Source organism: Anser anser (assembly GCF_964211835.1).
Source record: "Anser anser genome assembly, chromosome: Z".
NCBI classification, from domain to species: domain Eukaryota; kingdom Metazoa; phylum Chordata; class Aves; order Anseriformes; family Anatidae; genus Anser; species Anser anser.
In genome coordinates, this window is record NC_139723.1 from 36,800,989 (window position 1) to 36,826,839 (window position 25,851).

The 25,851-nt window shown below is 36.9% G+C and overlaps 1 protein-coding gene across 4 annotated transcripts in view; it reads left to right on the plus strand.

Annotated features, from left to right (window-relative positions):
* The window catches only part of LOC310889952 (uncharacterized protein), a 47,187-nt gene that overhangs the window by 11,608 nt on the left and 9,728 nt on the right, over positions 1-25,851 (plus strand). For 3 of the 4 annotated variants that reach the window (XR_014576931.1, XR_014576932.1, XR_014576933.1), the window contains 2 exons: positions 25-230; positions 2,485-12,099. Coding sequence is in view for 1 of the 4 variants with exons in the window: in XM_083818246.1 (XP_083674372.1) it covers positions 2,485-2,673; positions 7,236-7,275 (229 nt within the window). In the remaining 3 variants the exon portion in view is untranslated. Of the gene's footprint in view, positions 1-24; positions 231-2,484; positions 12,100-13,831 lie in introns of those variants that run through there. The other variant, XM_083818246.1, reaches the window with a different exon arrangement.

The following is a 25,851-nucleotide window of genomic DNA, read 5'->3' on the forward strand; positions in this document are numbered from 1 at the left end:
GCCATGTCTTTTCTCTTTTTAAAGGGTCTGGTTAGTGCAAGTAACCTCCTGCTGATCTTGTAGCTTTACTGGGGAGTGGACAAGGCTTTTCCTGCTGGAAGCTCTGATGGATGTAACAGCCCATTGGTATCCAAAGGGGAAGACCCCAGGAAGTCTGGAAATGTCCTGAAATGATGGGCATTAATTTATAAACTGAATTTAGTGGCAGCTGAAGGAAACCTACCCAGCAGGTAGTAAAAATTGTGCAGTGGACTATTTGGAAAACAGGGGAAGGCATCTGTTTTTTTAAAACACAGTGCTAATTAGAGGGCTGGGATTTGCATTATTTTGTGCGTCTTAGCAATGGTGTGATTTTGGAGGGTGCTGAATGCAGGACTTTATGTAAAGAACGCAGTTAGAAATTTTCTCAGATAAAAATCAGTTTTATTCGGACCTGAAAAAAAAAACTTTTTGTTCATGAATGAAATCTATAAATTTAGCTTTTCTAATTTAAGCAGGGGGTTACCTGCTCCTGAATGGGCTCCTCTCCACGGGCTGCCGCGTGGAGGTCTGCTCCGCTGCGGTACACCATGGGCTGCGGAGGTCAGCCTTCCCCTCCAGGGGCCTCTCTGTAGGCCGTGGTGGGGCTTCGGCTCCGGCACCTGGAGCATCTCTGCGCTGCACTCCCCCTCCTCTGCACTAACCTTGGTGTCTGCAGGGAGGTTTCTCACTCCTTGCTCTCTCAGCTGCTGTTGTGCAGCATTGTTTTTTTCCTTTTCTTGGATGTGCTCTCACAGAGGCACAAACTGCACTGCTCATGGCTTGGCTCTGGGCAGCAGCGGGCCCCTTTGGAGCCGGCTGAAACTGGCCCTTGTCTAACATGGGGCAGCTGCTGGACTCTTCTCACAGGGGATAGCACTGCAGCCCGCCCTCTACCAAAACCTTGCCAAGTGAACCCAATACACTGAGGCAGCTAGGTCATTACTGGCCTGTAAAGTATCAGGGCTTAAATCAACTAATGAAACCGTAAATGCGATGGAGGCAGAAGGGACTGCAACAACAGTGCCACTTTTTGGGGACACCAAGCTGAGACTAGGGACAGAATGATCACTGAGCAATTATTGTATGCACCCGAGGCAGGGACTAACTTGTTGGGAAAGGATTTGATGATGAAATTGGGCATTCAAATAGTACATTGTTAGACTGGAATAACGGTGTTATTAATGGGGTGGTCTCAGACCGTGAGAGCAAAGATATATTTGCCTTTGAGTGGAAAGACCCTGAAATGGGGTGGAAGCAGCAATACAGATGGATTTTACCTCAGGGGTTTACAAGGACACCAATTTATTTGGGCAAGTTCGAGAACAAATTTTGGAGCAATTCCAACTGCCAGAGGAGGTGTTACTGTTACAATATGTGGATGATCTTTTATTGTCAGGAGAGGAGAAAACAGTTGTGAAGGAAGCCACTAACAAGCTATTCGACTTTCTGGGAAAACAGGGCTTGAAAGTATTGGAAAATAAATTAAAATTCAAAGAAAGAGAAGTCAAGTATGTAGGGCATCTGGTGTCTGAGGGGGGATGAAGAATAAATCCAGAGTGGATTCAGGGAATTGTTGAGGTACCTCTACCCAAAACTAAAAAGAACTAAAAGGTTTTAAGAGAAAGAGGTTTTTAAGGAAATAGGAGTCATGAAGTCCAAAGGAAAACAGATACTCCTTGATGAGAGAGAAATGCTGACTAAAGTACTAATGAGGCAAATATTAACTGTTTTACATCAAGAGGGTCACTGGGGAATTCGAGCAATGTGTGACACTGTGCTATGGAAATATGTGTGTATATGAATATATATACTCTGGCTGAACAAGTACGCAGGAGTTGTGTAGTATGTCAAAAGGTAAACAGGAAAATTATCAGCAGTCAGCCCAAAGCGGGGAAAGAACCATGAATTCAACACCTCCAAAATGTACAGGTAGATTTTACAGAACTCTTTAGAGTAGGTAGATTTAAATACTTACTAGTCTTGATAGATCATTTGTCAGGGTGGGTGGAAGCTTTTCCTTCAGTATCTGCTACTGTGAACATAGTAACTATAGTAATTTTATAACAAATAACTCCCAGGTATGGAATTGTTGAAAATACTGACTCTGATCAAGGAAATCATTTTATGTCAGAAATATTGCAAGGGCTAATGTGGACTCTAGGAATCAAGTGGAAATTTCACACTCCCTGGCATCCTTCCTCTTCTAGAAGAGTGGAGTGGATCAGACAGTAAAGAAGCAATTGACTAAGTTCTGGAAACTCAGCTTCCCCAAACGAAGTGCTTACCTTTGGCACTTCTCCGAATTCAAACTGCACCAAGCAAAGATGTGGGAGTTTCACCATATGAAATATTATTTGTATTTCTGTACATGGACAAAGGGAATGAATTACCTCAAACTGAGACAAAAGATGCTTTTCTTAAGAACTATATGCTCAGGCTGTCGTCCTCTTTGTCATCTCTCAGGACCCATGGACTGTTAGCTCAAACCCCACCCTTGGAAGTCCTGATCCATCCATTCCAAGCAGAAGATTGTGTTTTGATGCGAACATGGAGAGAATTGAAGCTGCAACCTGAGTGGGAAGGACTGTTCCAAGTGTTCCTGACTACTGAGACGACAGTAAGAACAGCTGAGAAAGGATGGATTCATAATGGGTAAAAGCATTAGTTAACCCTGGTACCTGAGAGACTGCATTAACAAAGATTTTTAAGGTTAAAGCTGTCTGTTGTAAACCTTTAACTTCTCCTTAGACGAATTCTTAATGAATTAATGAGTAAAAGAGATTGAATTACAGAGAATTGGAGTGTTTCCAGGGAACACTCCCTGAAAGTGGGAGAAAGGGGGGTATTTAATCCCCACCAGAAGAATCCTTATTAGTTTGTGATTTTTATTGTTTTTCTTAATTATTATAGGGGTGTATATATATACACATATAAATGATGTATTTTAAGTTTATCTTAGTAATACCTATTCTCAATGGATTAGTGATAGGATGGAGGGAAAAATCAGCATTTCCAATTAATCCAGAACATCTGTCAAGTTCTGTCTTGAAATAATTGTTGGATTTGCACACAGATGCCTAGAAAGACTGAAAAGGCCTTGTCCCTGATTGCTATTGCTGGCAGCAACTGTGTCTGGATTCTCTAGATTTCTAAAAATGACAGATCATACTCAGTCCCAGGAAGGAACAGATTTTGAAGTTGAGCTCCCTACACATAATCCTGGCTACAATATAGCATTTTATCAAAGGTGCCTTTTAAACAACATTGATAGAAACTCAGGGGGCAATATTACTGACCCTGGGTCAGTATTCTACATAGAAGGTCAGTACTCTACATAGAGTAGCTCAAGATGACACTTCCTAGGGAGTCAGAGACATTTGGGATAAACTAACTTCGTGGTTACCTAATTGGAATTGGCTTAAGCAACTGTTTGTTGGTATTATAATAATAGTGGTATTGTGTGTTTTGTTTGCTTATTCCTTGTATTAATTCCTGTATAGCAACTTTTGCAAATTGGAGCTTTGAACGGAAACAATTATCCCCCAATGCATTTGAAGAGAAGTATTGCACCCTAATGCTAAAGAGACTCGAAAGTTAAGAATGTGAGGAAGTGCAAAAACAACAATGGAAGTAAGAAAAGAAGAGGGGGGAATTGTGAGAAACTAAGTTGTGTTTTTGCAGTAGAGAACTAATTTTCTGTATTCAAAGGTAGCTGTGTAGTCATAACAAGGAGAAATGCTAAGTAGATAAGTGGACAGTAGAAGGCCTCACTGTTCCGAAATAAGGTAGAAGCTTAAGAAAAACAGGATGAGCAGTGTGAGAACAGTAGAACGAAGATCACAAGTTCTCAAAACATAAGAAAGGAAAAAAAAAAAAGGAAAAAGGAGAAATTAAAGGGTTGATCAAAAAAAAAATTTGTGCCTATATGGTATAGAGGAGCATCAGGTAGCTTGTGAACCTGTAGTACTCAGCCAGTGAGTAAACAGGAGAGGTGATCAGGTCCTGGGTAATAGGGAATAAAAGGTTATGATTTGTTTACTATAATGTGCTCCTAATTGACAGGACGCCCACCACTGCAAGCGCGAATAAAATAGGTTCACAGAAGATCCTGTCTGAAGAAAATTACTGAGATTTTTCTCACAAATAGACACAGTAAAGATTAAAGAGTATCATATTAACAAGAACAAGGAGCAGTATAGATATTAAGAAATCTTCTGTCAAACTACTTTAGTTGTCAGCCTGCTCTGGTCAAAAACAGTTAACAGAGGGCAGTTAGAGCTGCTGGTTGACTCTTTAAAACGTTGATTGAGGGAGAGAAAGTTTGATACTCAATTCACACTTTTGTTACTCCACTTTAAACACATTTAGAACAAAAGGAAAGCAAATGAACTTCCAAAATGCAAATGTGATGAAGTAGGGAATGAATGTGTTCTGTAATCAGATTTATATGAGTGGGATTATCCAACCATTGCACCATCTCCTGTAGCACGTTAACCACCTATGTTGCTAAGAGAAGCAAGAAAATACGAAGAAAAATATTGATACATTCATTGGCAAAAGATGTAGACAATTATCTGCCTTACTGATAAACAATTTGTTTAAGTTGCTTTGGCCTACAGCACAGCTCCTGGACTGTGTAGTTTCCTTACAACCTATTTGTTTTCATCACTGGGTCATGATGTAGGAGAAAAAGGAATCTTTTGTTTTTGTTTTTTTTTTTTACTGATCTCTGCAAAGGGTTCTCATGCAGAAGTAAAGTGAGCCCTACATTTGCCACTACTTGATGAAGTTCGTATGGTCTGTTGTGTAATTAGTAAGTCAGTATTTATTTCTGGTTCTTTGCTCATTTCTCCAAACAAGCTCTTCTCTTTTTTTTTTTTTTTTTTTTTTACTGGAGTCTTTTGATTTAATTAGTAGAGTGCTAATACCACTGTTTTGCCAGAACGTCAGTCATGCAGAAGTGCTCAGGAGATGATTTAATTAAACATGTGCAGCGCTACATATAATTAATACTTTTCTACTGCCACTGGCTATTAAGCAAGCGTATGAGGCAGAGAGATATAAAGGTAGTGCACTAGGCCACATTCTGTCTGGACTGACACTATTTGCAAGTGCTTTCAAAATATGTGAATCCTCTCCTGACTCCAAAATAAACATGCTCCTAGTGGAAAGGAAGGCCCTATGCAATTGAACAGCATATTTTTGATTAATTTTCTTATCCTGACATAATTAAAATGAGTTGCTAAAATCCACTAGGACTTTTCTGGAGGTAAAGCATCATCACTCTTACTTCAGTGTAACTTGGCAATTTCAACAGTATGTCTACCACAATATCCCCATCAATGGTTGAAGTAGCTTACCTGTGCTGTGCCAAAAACTACAGAGCCTTATCTCTACAAAGTTTTTACAGTAGATAGCTAAGATGTAGATCTCTTCCTGCCATAAAAAGCACCTCTTTGGGAGGGAAAAACAAACTTTCAGCTTGCAGTAAGCTTAGTCGAGAAAAAAATATATGATACAAATTTGTACTAGAGTTTCAGGTTTTGGATGTGTACTTCCCTTGTATCTCACACACACCCTATTATGCTATAGTTTGCTTAAGAAATTCTGTTTGTTTTCAGATGTGGAGCTGTACCCCATGACTTGTTAAGTATAAAGAGTTACGATGTTGAAACAAGGAAAGTCTGCAACCTCTGGTTTGGCCATCAGGGAGTTGCCAAGCCATTTCTGTGTTGCTTGAAGATAGTGGCATGCTATTGTAAAACACTTATATTACACATATGTGTAGCTCTGCTGACGATTTATAACAACACTTTTGTTAGATTTTGGAGGGGCTGTGTAGCACACAGCTTTCCCCAGCCCTTCATCATTTGACACAGAAGGTACTGCAAATGCAACTTAATTACTGCAATAAACATGTCCCTGTCTACTAGCATGTCCTACTCTACTCTATTTGTACGCTTCAGAGTTACACCAGGCACCTTCTACTTACAAAATTTTGCATAACTGTAGGTTACACAGAAGCCAAGCCTGAATCATTGCATTACATAGGTTCCTTTAGTGCATTTATGTCACTATGATGTCTACAACATACGGTCTAGATGTTTGTGGTTTAATAATATGATTCTTCTTAAAGCACTGGTCAGAGAAATATTTTAGTTTATTGGAGAGTGGGAAACTGTGGGGAGGCATTGAAAATCTGTTAATAGTTGAATGATCTATCCTGCAGCTTCACTGCATAGTTGGCTGAGTTGAAGCAGAGTCATAGCACTGTGTTACATGGCCAGCGAGACCAGTTAGCCCAGTTTGCAGTGCCACTTCACCTGGATATGAGATTTTTATTTGAGAATAGAAAGGCAGAAGGGCAGTATCTCTGGCTGTATCAATAGAATGTAGAAACTCTTCCCATGTCCTCTTATTGGACCACAGATTACAATGACTGTCTTTGGTTAACCAGCACCACAGCTGAGCAAACACTGAGCAACGTGCTTACTGGTAAATCTTTATCAAGTAACAGTTCTAACCATTCTTTGGTTCTGCCAATGCAAGAAAGGAGGGTGGTGGAAGAGAATAGTTGGCCAAAGACACCTGCCACACTTTGTGAAATGAAAATAATCTTTGTGCGGTTATAGTGATGCCTGTGGTATTAAGCTCACTTACCTGAGACTGCAATTAGGATGTATGTTAATTTATGTAACTGTGGAAACTTCACCGGTAGTAGGGGAAAGCCTCACTTTGCAGTGAAAAAAAGCTAGAACTAAGCTGTACGTGGCTGGGAGAAGACCACAGAACAGGATGGTGAAGCACTTGTTCTTAATTTTGAACAGCCCACGCGATTTGTTTTTTGAAATTGAAAAAAAAATCAAGCACATAAAGCAACCACAGGTAACTACTGACTGTAAGGGTACCTTACAAATATTTTTATATATATCAGTAAACATAAGGGGATCCTGAGATTTCAAAGTTAACTTTGTGGGTGCAGGTAATTATTACAAACTACAGGGAGAAAAGTCAGAGTTAATATCTCATATAAGTGTGTTAATATGCATGGTATGTGTGCGAACAACTGCTTCCTGGTGATAGCAGCGATGCTCTGCTGGATGATCCTGCATCTCAGTCAGGTTCTTGCAGTATTGCTGCAATGTCAGACCTTCACCCTTTCTCCTTAACCCTGACTTCAACCTTGTTTTCTCTGTTGTATTTCTCCTTGGCAGATATTTGGTGGCCATTGGCACAATCACTGCAAAAAATTGACCGCAACAAAATCATAGAGGCCAGCCTGAACCGAACAAGGGTTGTAACAGCATATGGAAATAAACCTGTACGATTTTAGGAAAGAGTTTTGTCCAGTTCCCTTTGAAATCAGTCTGCCACCAGGAAGAGACCACGAGCAATTAGCTTTTAAGAAGTTAGTTTAAGAAGTTCCCCAGTTATTGAATCATGGACACTAGGACTCCTCTCCCTTTTATCTCCCCATTTTTACTTAACAAAACAGGTTAGGCCAACTAAGTTTTTTAACTACTATTGAATAATTACTATGTACTGGATTTTTTTTTTTTCCTTTTTCAACATAGTAGACCATAACTTTGGAGATTGTTTCATTAAAAGTTCTTGTTTGCTGTCCCCAACAAACAAAGATTAAGTGGACTTTGAACATATTTGTATCACAGTTAAAAGCATATGGGAACTTGACTAGGGATTTTTAATAGTGTTATGATACTAAGAACTACGTGGAGTGAAACCTACTGCAATTAAAAATATATTCAGGTTATAAATATCCTTGGATGTGTAGTTTAAGTAAAACACTGCCATGACTTTTCCATTGTTGACTAACGTGCGAGGTTAGCATTTTTGCTGTTTGAAACAATCATAACTTTCCCTTCTTGTCAACATGACAAATAAGCATCATCTTCTTTATTCCAGCAAAGTGCTTATGCATTTATGTCATCCGAAGAATGCAAGTTCCATCAAATTAAACTATTTACATTCTTAAGGAACTACACATGTGAAAGTGCTTTACAAGATTGGACTGCAGTAATTACTTTTGATCTCTGCTATCTTAAAGGAAGACGGAAAGTCTCTAACCCCCAACCATTCTAGCAAAGTACCCAGTAAACTACCAGCACCCTTGCTCTTGAACCTCTTTCTGTTTTCTGCTATTTCTCTGCTAGAAACAAGTTCTTAGTCTCAAAGAAAGTAGGAATAAATCCGATCAAAGCCCTTGTTGTCCTGTTACATTAGACTTAAACTCTATCACTGTCACAAATTATTACATGTCCTCATCTGTAGCAGTGCTCACTCTACGCAAAAGATTGCATTCAAGCTTTTAGGATAGTCAATATTACAAGAATCCACAATAAAATTGTTGAGGAGATGGGGACAATGGTAGTTTCTGTACCCTTTAACTCATTGCAACACAGCACGATTAAAGACAAGGTTAAGTGTAGAGACAATTGTGCCTTTATGGAAGGTTCGAGGAAGTTGCTCTACACTTACATGCCTAAGAGGTCTGTTAAATAAGATTAATAATGCTTTAAGTTTTTATACTAACTCAAGACCATAACAGGGTGATTTTTTGCCTAAGGAGAACATTGCAATCCTCCCACTACTCAGTAGCATACTGTATGATAAGACCCAACACATCAAAACGAAGACAAATGACATGACAGCTTTTAACTATCCATATTAATCAGTAAAATCAGGGTGCCACAGACAGACTATGTTAGGCATGACTTCAGCACAGTAGCTTAGTTTCCATTATCCTGATGAGGGACTTGGCTTAAATTTTTTGAGCCCTAAAAAGTTTTAAAATGTCATGTAGATTGGAAAGGGTTACCAAGAAAGTAGATATATAACCCTTCTGCTCTAAAAATTTAATCACTGTAAAAGAATTAGGTGAGGCCAGAAGAACTTGTTTGGCTGCAAAGTATCATCAATACTGCCTGTCTTGGTAGATGAAATCTTTCATTAGAGCAGGAATGTACACAATAATACAACAACCTTTGTCAGTGGCCTGACCTTTTCAGGTTTGTTTCTTTCTTCATCTGAAAAGGCACTAGATAGTTTTAACTTCTACATTATTTTAGTTATGTGGCTCTACACTTTTAGGGGGCCTGTATGTTCTTTACCCTTTGGTTAACTAATGTGGTGTCCTACCAATGACATGTAAGAATGGGACAGTTTAAGTTAAAAAAAGAAGAAAAACATCTCCAAGGCTAGTCACAGTTTACCTGAACAGAAGAAATGAATTTACAATCACTTCCTTTCCTTCTAACTGCTACAAAAATTATATAAACAAAGTGGGACCTGTAACAATCATTGGAGATTAAAACATATGTATGCTGGCTCTGTTTTGTTTTGTTTTATTTATTTATTTTTCTCTCTGACTCCTATAATTCACTGAATTACTTGGTAATATTTTGTTCTGCAAGGCAGTTTAATAGTTCTTTATTGTCTTAGCAAAAGAGACTCAGGCCTTGAGTCCCAAATAATTTGTAAGTACCCAATGCAGACTTATATGTCTGTCTCAGCAGTGGGAGATTTTGAAATGACATCCCCTCTAACAGGGCTTCATTTAGCTTGTGCTGGGTTCATATGCCCCAAGTAGTAAAAAGAACTCAAGAAATTACAAGGCTGCTGATGAAGGGCTATGTATTTCTCAGGAAGAAACACTAACACCCACATCAGCCTGAGAGCCTTTAAAACTTGCTCATGATGCCACAGCTAAGTTCTGGAGTGACTGCCTTTCAGGTTATATGCTTTAAAGTAACACCCAAAATATTTTGCTAAGGTGAGAAATGAGTATTTTCTAACTGTAGGATCCAGCTCTCGGTAAATCTTAAATATTCAAGGAAAGAAGAGGTAAACTGAGTGCTAACACTATAGAGACCTTGACTCTCATTCGCTACCTTTTAGGTCATTTATAATTCTACTATGAAGTCAGTAGGAATTTTCCTATTTGTAATGAGTTGTAGAATTGTCCCAAACATGTTATTATTCCAGCACAGTAGGCAAATTGCCAGAAAACAGAGGAAACATTAACTACATTAGTATTCGCAAAAAAAATGCATCGGGTATTTCTCTATTAATATTATGTGGTTTCATACTAGTTTTGTTGTCAGTTGCTTCGTTATTCCAATGACTTTGGTTTACATTGTAATTTAATCAATAGTTAGCTTTATTGCTGCTTAATGACTATTTTGCTAGTGTTTAGTGGTTGCCCAAACAAGTTGTGCTTTTTCCAGAGATGTATAGTTGTTTCTTTCACTGTGAAACTTCTAAAACTCGGTGAGTTCAATATATTACATGGTTCAGCCTTTGAAGAGCTTGGATTCTGTAAATCTTTTATTTTATTCCTCATTTACACTCTGGCTTCACTCTTGAAGGCAAAACAGCTGACCTAGGACTGCATTAATCTGATATCTTCCTGCAAGAACTTGCTGCGGAAACAACATTTTATACGATATTAGTCTTCTAAGAAGACAAATACTTCTTAGTGCCACTGACTAAAGAATCTTCTAACCCTTTTAACTCAAACTTCTTGGTCCATATTGTGTTCAGGCCATAAGCAAGACACCCTCTGGAGGACCTGCCAGTATTGTTTAGGGAAGAGGACAGGTCTGAATAGGCAGTCTGACAAGGTATTCAAGGATCATCCAGCCCAGGCTCTGCTGAACTGGCAACAAGATCTTGGCAAGAATACTTTGCAGACCAGCCTTTTCCTATTCAATATAATGAAGCAATTAGTTCAAGTTCAAGTAGCTCATTTTACATAATGAGAGAGGGGCATGCAGATGTCTTTCAGATGATCAAGGCTAAACCTGTTTTGTTTTATACACCTGGATTCAACCAGGTATGCCTCTTTAAGTGTGGTCTCACTCATTTCAGGAGGTTACAAATCTCTTTAAAATCACACGTGCACTAACCAAGCAAAACCAATTTGGATTAATAAACTGCTGGTTTCAAGACTTGACCTTTAAGAGTTTAAAGAATTTAAGGGAAGACACATAATTCTATAACTAGTCCGCCATTGACAGATTTATGCAGACTTGAAGACGGTGACAGATTATTTGTCTTCCAAGCAAAAGATGGCTGTCACGAACTCCCAAAAGAGTGTATCATAGCTGCTGCATTTTTACCTTATGGAATAACATGTGCTGTTGGATTTCATGCTGTAGGATGTTTGCATTTTAGAAATACCACACTTTCCTTGTTTTTACTGAAGAGCTGGAAAACTGTGAATATTATAATGGGCTGAAACTGAATTATAGAATCATAGAATCATAGAGGTTGGAAAACACCTCCAAGATCATCTAGTCTAACTGTCTCCCTACCACCAATATTATCCACTATATCATCACTCTAAGTACAACATCCAAACTTTTCTTAAACACCCCCAGGGACAGTGATTCCACCACCTCTCAAGCAACCCATTCCAATGCCTAACCAACTCCTTCTGAGAAGAAATTTCTCCTAATTTCCAACCTAATACTTACTGAGGATTCTCTTACAGAGGGCCTGTCCCAAGGCTAAGAATTTAAGTTCCCATGTGGGTGTGATGATTGAAATAGGTTTCGAAGTACTGAACACAATCTGACTGAACTATGTCTTTCCACCCAAACATGCATTCAGCTAATTCCTGCCCCTCTTACTTAACAGCTGTGAGTTATCTCCAAGTAAATTTGTCTACTGACTCTATTTAAACTGCAAGTGAAAGGCCATAGGAGAGTAGCTAATACTTAAGGTTTACATTCAGTTCTCTGTACTAGGATGAGTTTCACTGAAGGAGTCTGTATTTCAGCTGCTTTGGCTACAGATGGAATTTACCTTACATTAATGCTAAGAAAATACCACTGCTTTGAAGTTACTCTAGGATTTACAACTGCTTCCCCCTGTAATACTGCTATTTAAGGTAATAGCTAAGGTAATAGGTTACTTTTTTGGTACTTCTGAAGCCTCCAGTCTTCACTCTGTTTTATTATTTCTACTGTAGTGAGGCCTGGCAGCTAATACCATGCGTCAAATTTCACTAGAGCTGTACACAAAGAGATTTCTAAACAGATAGCTCTTTTGCTATAATTCTACAGTACTAAATGGTCATTACACCAAAAAACTTCTGATTTTGTATACAGGAAATTAAAGTTGTGACTTAATATTACTGTTGTGGAAGAGAAAATCAACAGGCTCTCCCTTTCAGAAAGGGGGATGGGAAAGAACTTTTCAGAGTCTTTATATATCATAAAAAGTTCAGCACTGACATATGTATGTTTCATTTTGCATGGTTGATGTTTGAGCTAAAAAGTGTGTGCCTGTGAGAGAGAGGAGTTGCTTTAATGAGATGAGCTTTTGCAGGGTGCAGACGAAATTGCTGCTCTTTGTGTATTTAGTGTTGGCCAGCCAGCAGCCAAGCCACTGTTCCAGTGCATTTGTTTTCTTTATTGTTTTGTACAATGTTGTGCCAGCAGTGATTCTGGAGGCTGACTGAGTCAGCGGGTGCCACAAATACAAAATAATGGTGAAAAAGAAAAGAAAGGGCACAAGAGTTGCCAGGCATGATGCTATCTCTTTACACTCCTCAGGACAGATTAAACAGACATGACATCTTTCTTTCCCTTGCTTATCAAAAAGTCTTTTGATTTTGCTAGATATACTTGAAGAAGCCTCAGAAAATATTTTTTCCCTAAATTGAGCACTGAATTTTGAAGGAAGCAAATGGGAGTATCCAGAAGAGATCTTTGTAATTTAGAGCTAAGATTATGTTTCTTGTTGTGCTAAATGCTTGGCTAATAAAACAATAATGATAAATACAATAATAATAATAATAATAATAAATAAAAATATAATAAATAACACTATAATAAAACAATAATATACTCAAAAATGCTCTTGAATTAAATTGTGTATGTAAATATACAGTGCTGCTCTTCATTATAATTTACTTTTGCTTACCTAACCAAACTTGGTGGGTAACTGACATGGACAAGACAAGCAGAGTGCATCCATAATTTTAGGAACAAGAGGTACATGGTTTAGGTTTTACATCTTGTTTTTAACTGAAAAGTGTAATAACATTACTGTTGAGCTAATCGGATACTAAACTTTTCTTACTAGTTTAATTTCAGATTAACAGCAGACATTTTGAATTCAAGCTTAGTTTCAACATTTCTTGTATTAGATTAGTTTTTACTAACTTTTCATTTTGCAGAGTTAAAATAGAAAACCAGAAGTAGGCCTTCAATTTATAAAACTTTTTGCAGTAGCACGTTACTAGAAAGGAGTTTTAAATTCCATGAAAAAATATTTATTCAGCAGCTATTAATGTGTCCATGTATCCATGGGACTTTTCTGAACGGATTAAATTTGCCTCCAGGACCAAAATCAGCAACCTGAACTATAGTTATCTGTACATTAAACTGGTTTATAATCATTTAGTGACTTTAAAGTACCTGAAAGTTAACAACAACAAAATTAAAACAATGTAAAAACAGGAATTTGAATGGACTAAGATTTTCCTATACAGTTCCCATATGTTCCACCTAAAATGTTTATAAAAAATGTCAAATAGAAATGATATTTTTAGCGTGTATTATAATTCTCAGTGAAGAGGAAAACATTTAATAAGGACAGCTTAAGACAGCTTATAGCTTTTAATGTGATGCTTTTGATGTGTGTGGCTTTTCAGTTTGTTCTTTTTTTTTTTTTAATCTGACATATAAATCTTATTACCTTAAAAATCCGTAGCTACTGCCCTATATTAAATAGATGTTAATTTAATTAGTCTTTTTTTTTTTCTTATTTATTTACCAAAAAGTCCTGCAAAGTCAATATACAATTGCTACGACTCTGGAAATCTCTATATTCCACCATCAGTTTTCTAGTGCATCTGTAAACAATACTACTATCACAGAAGTTACAGTGCAAGAGGTGAAACAGGTAAGCAAGACAGAGCTGGGAACTTTCTCAAACATTACAGAGAAGACTTGCACTGAAGTAACTGTGAAACATTCTGTAGGATTTGTTCATCGTAGAAAATCACTTTGGATACAATAATAATGAAGGAAGCCAAGAAAATTTCTTCCCAGGTAGAAGGACAAATATGACCATACAGTAATTCTGCAATTTAGAGAAAGAAAGATCTCTCAGTTCTCTCTCATATGCACACCCTCTACAAGTAGGCTCTTATTAACTCTTAATCTGATTTGATGTTAATTTACCAGAGAAACATCAATAATGATTTGATGAATCCAGTGTCCAGTAAATTGAATTTGGCCTTGTTATTTGTGTGAAAGCTCATATAGCTGAAAAGTCTCAGCATTGTAAATTAGGCCTTAAAACTTTAAAAGGGAGATTTGCGTATTTTCCTCCCATTGGTTTGGAAAATGGACCAATCTAACCTTCAGGTTGGTAGTACTCGAAGGCTCCCTTTTTTTTATCAAATGAGGGGAAAATCTCCTTATCAGCCGTTAATCAATGGGCTAAGAATTTAGGGATTGGTTTTTGGCCTCATTTTCTTGATTTCCATGCTTGAAACCGTGCAGGCCCATTGAGAACTCTACACAAAAACACTTAATTTGTCATAAATCAGCTTTTTATATTTAAGTGTGCAATACTGTTTTTGAGGGTTTGGTCCACAATGCAAGTAAGAGAATTAATACTGTTCTTAGCTAAGGCATCCTTTTTTTCTCTGACATACTTAATATAGTATGACAGGTCTTGATAGGCAACTGGAACTGGCAAACAAACTTTATAAAGAAAAGAAAAAAAAAAGGAGCGTGTATTTCAATGAATAAAAATTAAGCTGATATGGGAAAGGATTCTGCTGTACTTGTGCTGTTTGTTTTGGCTACCATTGCAGAAAATATTCCAGTGGTGAAATCAAAGGTTAAATGCAACTGGCAGGAAGTTATAAAGGTGAATTGCGTAAGATGTTTCTGAATAAAAGGAGTTTACAACTCTACCTATTGCTTGTGTTCATGGTGCTTTGATGGGTTGTACAATAGTAGCATATGAAAGTCAGATTTTAAAGTTTATTGTGCTAAATTTGACACATTAAAAGTGAATACACATGTTTCTTTTAGATGTATAAATTAAGGCATTTCATTGGTTTTAACAATAGGTTAAATATGTTGCTGTTTATAGACTCATGGTTTGTTTTTGAGTTTCTCATGCTAAAGCAGTTTGGGAAACAACTGAAGGAACTCCTGTGTGCCTAGTACACCTGGCTGCAACCCTACAGTGAAACAGCTAGGCACACTTACTGATGCTATTATATATCTGTATTTTAAATACTGAATGCCTAGCATACTTGCTTCTTTATGGTATTCTGTCCAAAGTTTAGTGGTGCTTAGGGACATGGTTTAGTGGGTGATATCGGTGGTAGGAGGATGGTTGGACCAGATGATCTTGGAGGTCTTCTCCAACCTCTATGATTCTATGATTGGCCCAATGAAATATGAAAAATACCATGAATATATTCTGAATCTTTGTTTTTATTATATAATGTGACAACACATAGATGCCTTTTCTTCAGGCATAGGTAACTCATATGCAGAGTACCTATAGAGTTAATGTATTTGATATTGAACAGGTATTCTTCTTAAGATTTTCAAACTAAGTGCATGTTGTTAAATTTCTTCTTTTTACATGTCACATTCAGAACTGTGACCCAACAAATGGGAAGAGGAAAGCAGCAGGGCTAATCAGATTACGCAGCTTGAAAAGAGCTAAGGTGCCAGGCTGTAGTAGCATGGTGTTGGCCAATTCAGGAACAGACCGTCACTGTATAGCTTACCTTTAACTGCAATATAGTGTAGTGCTGCTTCATGACCTGTTTGCTCTATGACACTCCTCTCAAAGTCTATTAGTGTTTTTAGTCTATTAGGATATTTTGCGTGTAGCTCTGTGTCAAGGCCTTCACTTGTTTCTAGATATGACTGAGCTAGCTGATGATCACTAGCAAGCTGAAAAGCTATGTCTGTGAGTCTCACACTCAGTGTTTGAGATTTATTAAATTTGCACAACAAAGTAATTTTAAGAATAAATGACATCTGGAGGTCATGATATCAAGAGGAATGCCCTTCTATGCTATTAAATGCAAATGCACTTTGTGAGATGCATCACAGTTATTTAAGGGCTTAGAAATGTAAAGGAAGATTTTCCACTGAATCTGTTAGAAGGAATTCTGGTAAAAAAATTCAGCTAACTTACTGGTCACCTGTAAATAAATAAATAAATAAAGATCACTTAGTATTAGTCACCGTTATTGGTAAGGATTTCACATTCATTTTAACTCTCTGGTAATTTTTAACACTTGGTTTAATTCTGACTATCATGGCTGACTTTCCTCTATTGTATTTAACACCTTTTAATACACAGATTTTGGGGATTTTACAGTAAAATGAGGAGACGACCATTCTTAGCTTGGGAGATCTCACCGAATTTGTATAGAGATTAATCCGATATAAGTATGCAAACACTACATTTCTTGCACCATTCTTCTTTGAAACTCTAGGTCCATTGGATTTTCAACTTTGCCTTTGTGGTTTTAGTATAATCTGCTTTGTGATTATAGCACAAACATTTTATGACAAGTAATCCAAGTAAAATTTAAAAAAAAAATCTATACAGAAGTAATTGTAAGAAGCTACAATAAAAGCTGTCAACGCGCTTGTCTTACAGATGTTATTTCAAGTGCATCATAATTCTAAATATCCTTTGATGCATTCCTTTATATACATATTTCATATGTGCCGAATGAAAATGAGGTTCTTATCAGCGCCAGTGGTAACACTAACATAGCTACACTGACAAGAATTTTAGTTTTATTCAGTGGGATCAGGTCCCAGGTCCTTTCACTTAAAAATTCCATACTCGGGGGAAAAAAATAAAATATTGAATACTCCATTTGTCTCCTGGTAGCATTATTTACATGCATTCATTTCATCCTCTACTCCCAAGCCCCCTCTACCCTCACACCCCCCAAAAAAGGAGAGACAGAGAGAGAGAATTATTCTTCAGAATTTAAATAGGTACTTCATTGCATCAAAGCATGGCTGTCTGGAGACTGAATACTGAAAGGAGGCCAGTATACCAGAATAAAAAAAATATCTGGATATTTTGTCTTTCAAAAAGAATTAAAGATGGAATCAAATAAAGTCTCAAGATTCAGATATTGTACTTTTTTTTCCAGCTTACATATTGTATATGTGCAATTCATTCAGCTAAATATGCTCAGCTTTGTTCAGGACTGACTTTGTCAACAGTCATTAACTGGAAGAGTTAGTTAATAAGTATTTACATTAAAGCACTTTGCTTACGTAGCAAAGAGGGCCATATAAAAATATAATTTAGATAGTAAAACAAAACTGGTATTTATCATACTACAATATGCTTCATATACAAATCATATCTCAAATGTTTTTATTGTGTGTTATGATTGTATGGCTTTGTTCTTTTCTGTGTTTTATTTCGTTCTCTACCAACAACAACCTTTTAGTTGTAGGTAAAATCATAGCCCACTTTTTAAAAGTGGAGTTGTGAAACTACACAGTTTCAGCGTTTAGCTCCCTAGGCAGTGTAAGGGAGAATAATTTTAAAGCTGTTCATTACTTTGTGTCTGTTCCTTGCTAATTCTTATTTGGATTACAGCAACACAGAGTATTAGTTTTAGGCAGCACCTAGCAACACAATGTTTAGAACTATGGACCAAATTCCTCCTGTGTTTACAAGAAGAGTAAAAAAAAAAAAAAAAAGAACTGCAAGTGAATTTTAAGTGTGCGGTATTTGTGCTGCTTTCTACTTCAGCCTTTTGATGAGCATATCTTGATGAGTATATTTTGATATAAAAACAGGCCTGATAGGACTTTTGTCAAATAGAGCTTTGCTATGGCTGTGTTCCTAATTTTTACCATGTTACACACTGTTAGCCATAGAGAAGTTGTAGTCAGGTTTCTGCATCGAGATCATCCATACATTGGACTTTCTGTAGTTGAATCCCCATGAACCCACATAAAATATTGCAATTTGGGGTGGAAGGGCGTCAGTTCTCTTTATTGATCGAATGCCTACACAGAATGACTTTTTCAGTCCTTTTCAGACCCAGAAATCTCATTTGTACTTACTGTGCTAAACCTTCCTCCTTGGAGCTAGGCTGTTTCAGAGCAGCCCTCCTAAGAGAGGCTCCCAAACTTGACAGCATCAGGAAATTTTTTGTGGGAATCCCCACTGCTCCTGGGAATGGAATAGCAGCTCATTTCCCTAAAGAATAACACCCACCCCATTCATAGGATGATTGGGGAAAATGCAACAGAATTTGCTTCTTTATGCACCTATTTCTGTAAGATAGCCTACAAAAAAAAAAAAATTGAGCTTGTTTTGAGGACTGGTTATAGAAAAGGATAATTCTGGATGATTCTGGATTTCAAAGGCTATAATTTAAACTGGTTGATGCTATCTGCATAGAGTCCTCTGTTAGTGCTGTTCAATAAAAGAAAGAAATCGTAATTCATATGGAAGTATTGGCACGTATGAGATTGCTGATTGTGGTTTGCTTGCCGAGTTTGTTTGCAGTGAAAAAACAGATAGGAATTATCAACACGGCAGGACTGGGGCCAGAATCATTTCAAGTATAATACAAAACATTTGAAGACAGAGGACCAGCCAGAGGATTGAGGCAAAAGGTAGAAAAAGACTGAGTAAATACAGGCCTAGGATAGAAGCCCCCAGATGAAGTATAAAAGGAATCTGAAGATGGAAGTCCAGGAATTTGAATTTGATGAGCAAAATGAGACATGTCCAGTCCTTGACTGGAATTCAGCATTCCTCTCCAGGTGTTATGTTCTCTGATATTATTGCCTGAGGCTGCCTTACATGGGATTTATACAATAACTATGAATTCCATCATACTACCATAGTAAATTAAAATTTACCTGTCAGATAAAAGTCACCTGCTTGTTTTGTTTCTGCCTCTTCCTTATACTTTCCTACTTTAAACTTTTTTTTTCTTCCAATTTTGTTGTTATTTGTATATACTATATCTAGTCCTGTTTGATAGCTAATATGGTTTTCCACAGTGGAATTCCCCATTAGATGAGATAAGAAATATAGGATTTCCCATTTTCCACCTACGGATTTCCTGATTACCTGGTGATTCCAGATGTACAAGTAAAAGCAGAAGCTGGGAGTGTTTTATTTTGGGCATGAAGCCAGTGTGCTGTTCCAAATTTAGACAGTAACTTTTTGGCCTTGTTAGACAGTGTTCTGTTATCATAGCTAGAGCACCAGTGGTAAGATTTGTCTATGTTGCCTAAGTATGTGCATCATAACAGTAAGATTTAAACACAGTGACAGTCAGAATTCATGAAGGTTTTGCAGATTTTTTTCTGATTTGTCAGAAGCGATGATGGCTTAAAAATTGTTTTTCACTCATGATTAATAGTTTTGGTGGGTCGCTGCCAATTGTCTATTCATTTGTGCAAATATAAAGTAGAGAGCACTAGCAAGGAGATTATATACATGTCCGTGTTAAAAAGATAGAATTGTATGCATTTGAATGCAATCCTATAATTAAACATAGTCTCAGTATGTTTCCAAGCAGTAGGTATGACATTCACTTCTCCGTTTGCTGACCTGTTGTGTTCAGATGAAATTTTATTGTTGCAGGATTAACATTATGGGTATTTTCCATGGAAGACTTGTGCTGCGCAGAGGCACTAAGGCCACCGTTTTTTTGCTGATTACATTTATTGCTGGTGCTCTCTGAACAATGTTATAAAATATGCCAAAAAAAAAAGTCTGGAAACATTTGTATTGTTAGACAAAATGCTGTATCAAATTCAGCTGTATCAAATTCTTTGTATCAAAATGCAGCATTTTGATATAAGGAATCAATTTAATATTTCAGAACCAATTTTGCATCATTTAAAGGATCCAAGTTGTCTTCCTGTAGGAAGACAAAACTCACATATTTGACAATATGTGAATTATTATTTAGATTGTCTTCCTAATAAAATTTTTAATGATTTTCAGAAAGAACAAAGGTCTGTGGAATAAAAACTAGTTGTGTTAATCTCATAAATATAGCAGAACAAGTGTAAGCCACAGTGAAAACATTTAACAGAATAATTCTTCTTATAAGACATTGCTTCTGGAAAAACTGCAAAGTCTACAGATTTTGTCCAAAGCTTTCTTCATTGCTGAAGGTACTTTTACATGTTGTCTCAGCTGATGTTCTACAAACAACGGTGTGCGTGCTTTTCTGTCTTGACATTTTTTAATTCACTTCATGTCTTACTTTTAAAGAAACCGCAATGTCTAAGTGCAAATATAGTTCCATGTGGCACAATTCAAGCAGGAAGCTGTCCTCACCATTCTGTAGCTTAAGAACATAAAGTCTTTATGGTGAAAACCAAACCCCTAGAGGTCAGTATAATCATAGTAACATTAGCACACAGAAATCTAAATTTAAGTAACATTAAGAATAAAATAAACCAGCAATAGAAAGGAGCAGACGCTTAGATTATGAACTGTCCTTAAGTGACCTCTCTGAAGTCACGTTGAATGTCACTAGTTATTCGTAGTACAAACCATCACTGTACAGGACACAATGTCAAAAGGTCACCAAAGTGGAAGTGAAGCTCTGAGAGCTGGTCATCTTTGCATCCGAGAGGAATGGGATGAATTGACCAACTTTACTTGCTGGTGCTTGCTGGTGCAGTGAGCAAAGAAGTTCATGCCAGCCCTTGTAAGGTATGAAGGATAATAAGGGAGTCAGCAGATGAGGTGAAAGCAAGCTGTCTGTAGACAGAGAAACTAACCAGAAAATAAGCTAAAAAGAAGCTGCGCTTGTCACAGTGACTTGGACAAGGTGACAAATTTTGCTAAACATAATGGACCTGTTATCCATGTTAAATGGTTGAAGCCTTCATATTAATGATAGCTACAGAACAAACACTGTCTTTTGTCTATGTATTGCAAACACTGTCTCAAAAGAAGCTTTCTCATACACAAAATGGAAACAGATCACTTGGATACTCTTTCATTCTGAAATAGTAGGGCAAAATGTATTCCTAATATTCATAACAAATGCTATAGCAAGGGTAAAGTAAGCATTGGATCCATCTAGGAGGAAACAAATTGTTCCATAGTGTAAACTGAATTGTTCAGAATATTTCACTTTCTTTCTATGCTGCATATCTTTAGGAAGTAGGTTATGATACAGCTGTGACCTAATCTTGAAAATGTTGATGGAACCGAAGCCTTCAATACCTACATTCACCAATTGTATTAAAAACCAGATGAATTCAATACCAACCAATTCACCATGACATGAAACAGCAGCTACTTTGCAAATGTCACGGGGGCTGTACCTAATTATGCAGTAGATGATTTGGACTTCTGGCTTTTATGTGGTTCACTGAGGTTCCACAACATGGTTGTTTTTGTCGCCATGGGAATGTGTTATAATTCGCCAGCATGCAGAACAAAGCATGTGGCATGAAGGTGCTGGTGCTTCGCTATTCTTATGTTCGTGCTTCACAGACTGTAAAATCCAGATTGAACAAAAATTCCAAAAGATGTTTTAAAAAGTTAATTTTAGGTATGTCCTTTACTGACAAAGTATAAAGCTAATTTGTGTGGTAGTGAACTAAGAGACAGCTAGGGAATATACAGACAGCTAGGTCTTGATGAAATTGCTTCAACAAAACTGTCTCATGTCATTTAAGACATGGGACAGTTTGCATAGGGCTGTCAGATATGACACCCCAAGAAAGTAAGGAACTCTAACGCCTTTTTGGATTTGCATGTGAATGCCACGTGGGAAATTCTAGGGCATCTCAAATGTCACTGGGTGTTTGCATTTAGGAAGCTGAATCAAGCTTTTACTGTTCCTATATTCCCATAACACTGATGTTCACTGGCAGCATATGAAATAATTCATTTTTATCCCTTTTGTTGGTACGGACACAGTCTTGCTCCATTACAGTAGTTCTTTGTGTTAACTTCATTGAGTTTTCAGCACTGTGTTTGAAAACAAGGAAAATTCCAAAACAAAATTGTATAAGAGCTTAGATAACAATGGCTTCAAAAGAGAGCATTAATCAAGACCTAGCCCCTGGTGCCTGAATAACTTTCAAAAGGAGACAAACAGTGTTTGTTTAGCTTTTTTTTTTTTTCTCAGCTCAGATAGTCCAAACTGAACTTAAGCCTGGGGCAAAACGAGCTTTTAAAAAAGAAAAAAAAAAAAAAGGAAAAAAAAAAAAAGAAAAAAGAGAGAGAGAGAAAAACAAAAAAAAAAGGTTAAAGCTGAGTTAAAAAAAAAAAAAAAAGGGGAAAACAAAAAGTCTCTACTACTTATAATGTTTACAATTAAAAAGATTTAGAAAGTCCATACCAGATCTCATCCCAACTTGGTGTAGTGTTACATCCAATGGTGTAATGACATTGAATTCTGTGTGATTACATTGACGTAACTGAACAGGTCCAGTGAATGATACAGAAAAAGCTACTGAATTTACTTCACAGACAATTTTAAAATATAAACATTTAAAATAATCTAATGCCCATTTCTATTGTTGGAAATATATTTGAAAGGAAACTTCTGGTATTTAGAAACTCAATGGTACTTTTCACATTTCACATTCACAAGTTAACTTCTGTTTGTGACATCACCGTAGCAGTAGTAGTAACAGTAGTAGTAGTAGTAACAATAGTAGTAGTTCAACAGCACCTCAGGATGATGTCACTAAGAGGGGATGAACATATGAACTAGGAAATAAATGGCTAACAAAGAGAGAATAAAAACTGATTAGACTGAAATATTATTTCATATTGTTAGATTTTTGGAGAACAAATGTTATCAATGAGACTAAAAAGGCATTAATGACTCGATTAATTTCTTAATACCAATTTACTTTTTATGACACAAACTTGATAGATTTGTTCTCAGTATTATGTAAAGCATTTGTTTAAAAATGTTATATATTTTCCTTATCTACACAAAGACCTAGAGGTGTCATATGTGTTCTGTGCATTCATATGGCAAATATATATGTATGTACTGTAACAGCATGCTTATACAGAATAATTCAACAGAGTAATTCAACTTTTTTTTGCCAACAGAGGCCACTTTCTATATACAGACACTGATTCTACATACAAACACTGATTATTATTTTAGATCCTCTAACTGGGTTGCCTGGTGAAATGGAATGAAAGGGAGTGATTAAACATTTTAATTCTTCATTCAGTATTTGAGCTTTCAAAGAGTTCAGAAAATCTTTGTAAATGTCTGCCAGTAAGATGATGCTATGCGTTTTTGGCCAATATACCATAGGGTAAACTTGAGAATTTATATATACAAAGTAAAACTACCTATCATATTTTAACAGTGCAATACACATTTTAAAAGGATCTCAACTTTTTCAATGATATTTATAAGTCATAAAAAAAGCCTCCTTCTCTACCAGAAACCAGACCTATTATTCCAAATAGCTAGCATTATGCTGGTTCTGGCTTCCTTGCTATTCCTGATAATCATAATTATTATAATACATAATTTCCATAATTATATGCATGTTTAATTATTATTGCCATGTTCTATTAAGAGGATTTAGAGTAAATTATGCAATTGCAATGCCAACAAAAAGTGATTCTAATAAGTCTACAGACTGCAAGTTGTGCATGGATCTACTTGGCAAAAGCAGAAACCAACCTGCTCTTGATATTGCCAGCACAAGAAATTGTGCTCCAGGCATCACAATTTGTGACCTCATTATTTAGTCTCTTGACTTTTCCCAGGTGATTTGCAGTTTCGATAATGTAGATCATCTTAGCAGGGCTCTGCTTATGGCAGTTTAGGTATGATCTGAATTGCACGGATAGGGAGAAAAAGCAGGTAGACAACTTCTCTGTCACATTTGCTCATGAATAGTCTTCAGGCTTACATTGAGACTCATTTGTAACTGTACTTCCACAACGAGGTTCAGAATTCATGAATGTGCTTTACAGTTACACGAACGCAGTTTCTCATATGATACATGATTCCTGTAAAACTCCTGTGTGCATCTCTCCCATGTTTTCTCTTTATTATTTCACAAGAGGTTTGCTCTCAAGAGAAGTGAATTGATCCAAAACAAAACTGAAAATAGATGTATGAAAATTTGGTTGTTGCTTGCCTTGTTGAAGGTCAGTGATAATCATCATGCCTGGGAGAGTAGATTCCCAGGCAGGCCATTGGGTGACATTTCTTCTGTGCACTTCTTTCCCACAGTTAGTGGAGCTGATTCAAAGCTCGCAGAATCACTGGGAATATTGCAGTTATCTCCTCTGTGTCTTAGGTCAAGTCCCCCAGGTCTCAAAAGGAAACCATTTCTGACTAGTACACTCTATTTCATTAGAACACTTGTGTCTCTTCTGCACTGGCAGAGTGGTTTTATTGACTCACACCGCATGATTGGGCAAGCATCTGAGGGCGGCAGTGTGCCAGGAGGACTTTCAGAAACACCTGCTGCTCCTGCCACTTCCCCGCAGCACCTGTGACCTCAGCTGTGACAAGGAGACAGCTGGGTGCCTCCTGCCCTCCTTAACCCTACACTTCTTTTCTGCCTTCGTCCCAGCTTGTTCTTAGCTAGGTAAAGTAAAAACTGCAGTCTTCATCACTTAGCATCTGCCTTCATTCCAGATTTCCTTTAATTTTCATAGTACTGCAGTAGTGTCAGTAGACTGTTGGTCACCCTTTTCTCTGTCTGTCTGTATCTACACTGTGTGGTAAATCTGACAGGATCCACAGGCACTTTCCTCTCCCTTGTCTTGGCACTGATGGAGTTGCTTAAGCAGAAATGGGAGAATTCCAGAAAAACCTTCTGGGGAATTTTATGTCATTTTATTGTTGCCATGTAAGCTGGAGGGAAAAAAAATGAAATATCAAGATGGAGAATAATCAAGACAGAAAAAAATAATACCTGTTTACCCAGAAATATAGATGAGTTTAATGCAGGTACGTGTATGTGTTGTTAGGTTGCACTAACATCTTATTCTTCTTCAGAGACAGAAGATTGAACTCTCCCTTGCACACATATAAAATGATCAGTTTGAATTGGTTAGTTATGACATTATTGTAGCCATGATGCTGTAAAAATATTAAGCATCGAAATAATTCTCAATAAAGGCAGTATCTTTTGTTAGACCAGCTAGTTAGTAAGTTAGAAATAGTAGACAGACTTTCAGGCATACGATCCTTTCTTTGTATTTGATGCTGAAGTCTTACTTGAGTTCTTTACTCTGTGCAGTACTGATGAACTGCACTTTCTGTGACAGATACACTCTGAATTTTAGATTGCTTATATTTACTATTTACCCTATCTCTGCTGTTTAATTTCAATTCAATGACTGGTTCTGAAAGACTAAATAGGCTTTTTTGTTTGTTTGTTTTGTTTTGTTTTGTTTGTTTGTTGACTGTTTTAAAACTTTTTTTTTTACTTTTTTTACTTATATTTTTCTTTTTTCCTTTTTTTTTTCCTTAAAGAGAGAGTTTATTTTATTATGTACTTAAATTAGTGCTACCATAAGTGGCATTATATTCACTAGAAGATGCTGAGTTCAATTTTTGTTTGCTGAATTTCTTCCTGGGAATTTTATGGAGTAGTGCTAGAAATGGTTTGTTCTGGGGTGTATGGTGTTCAGGGAGAAAATTCCTGTCTCCTTATTTTTAATATCATATGTAGATGTATATCTTGTCAGAAAATGCGGGCTTTGCAAGAGGGCAGACTGTTCAGCTCAGAATTGTGGGGTGTTTAGATAGACTAATAATATGGACAAGGGTAATGGGTCCCT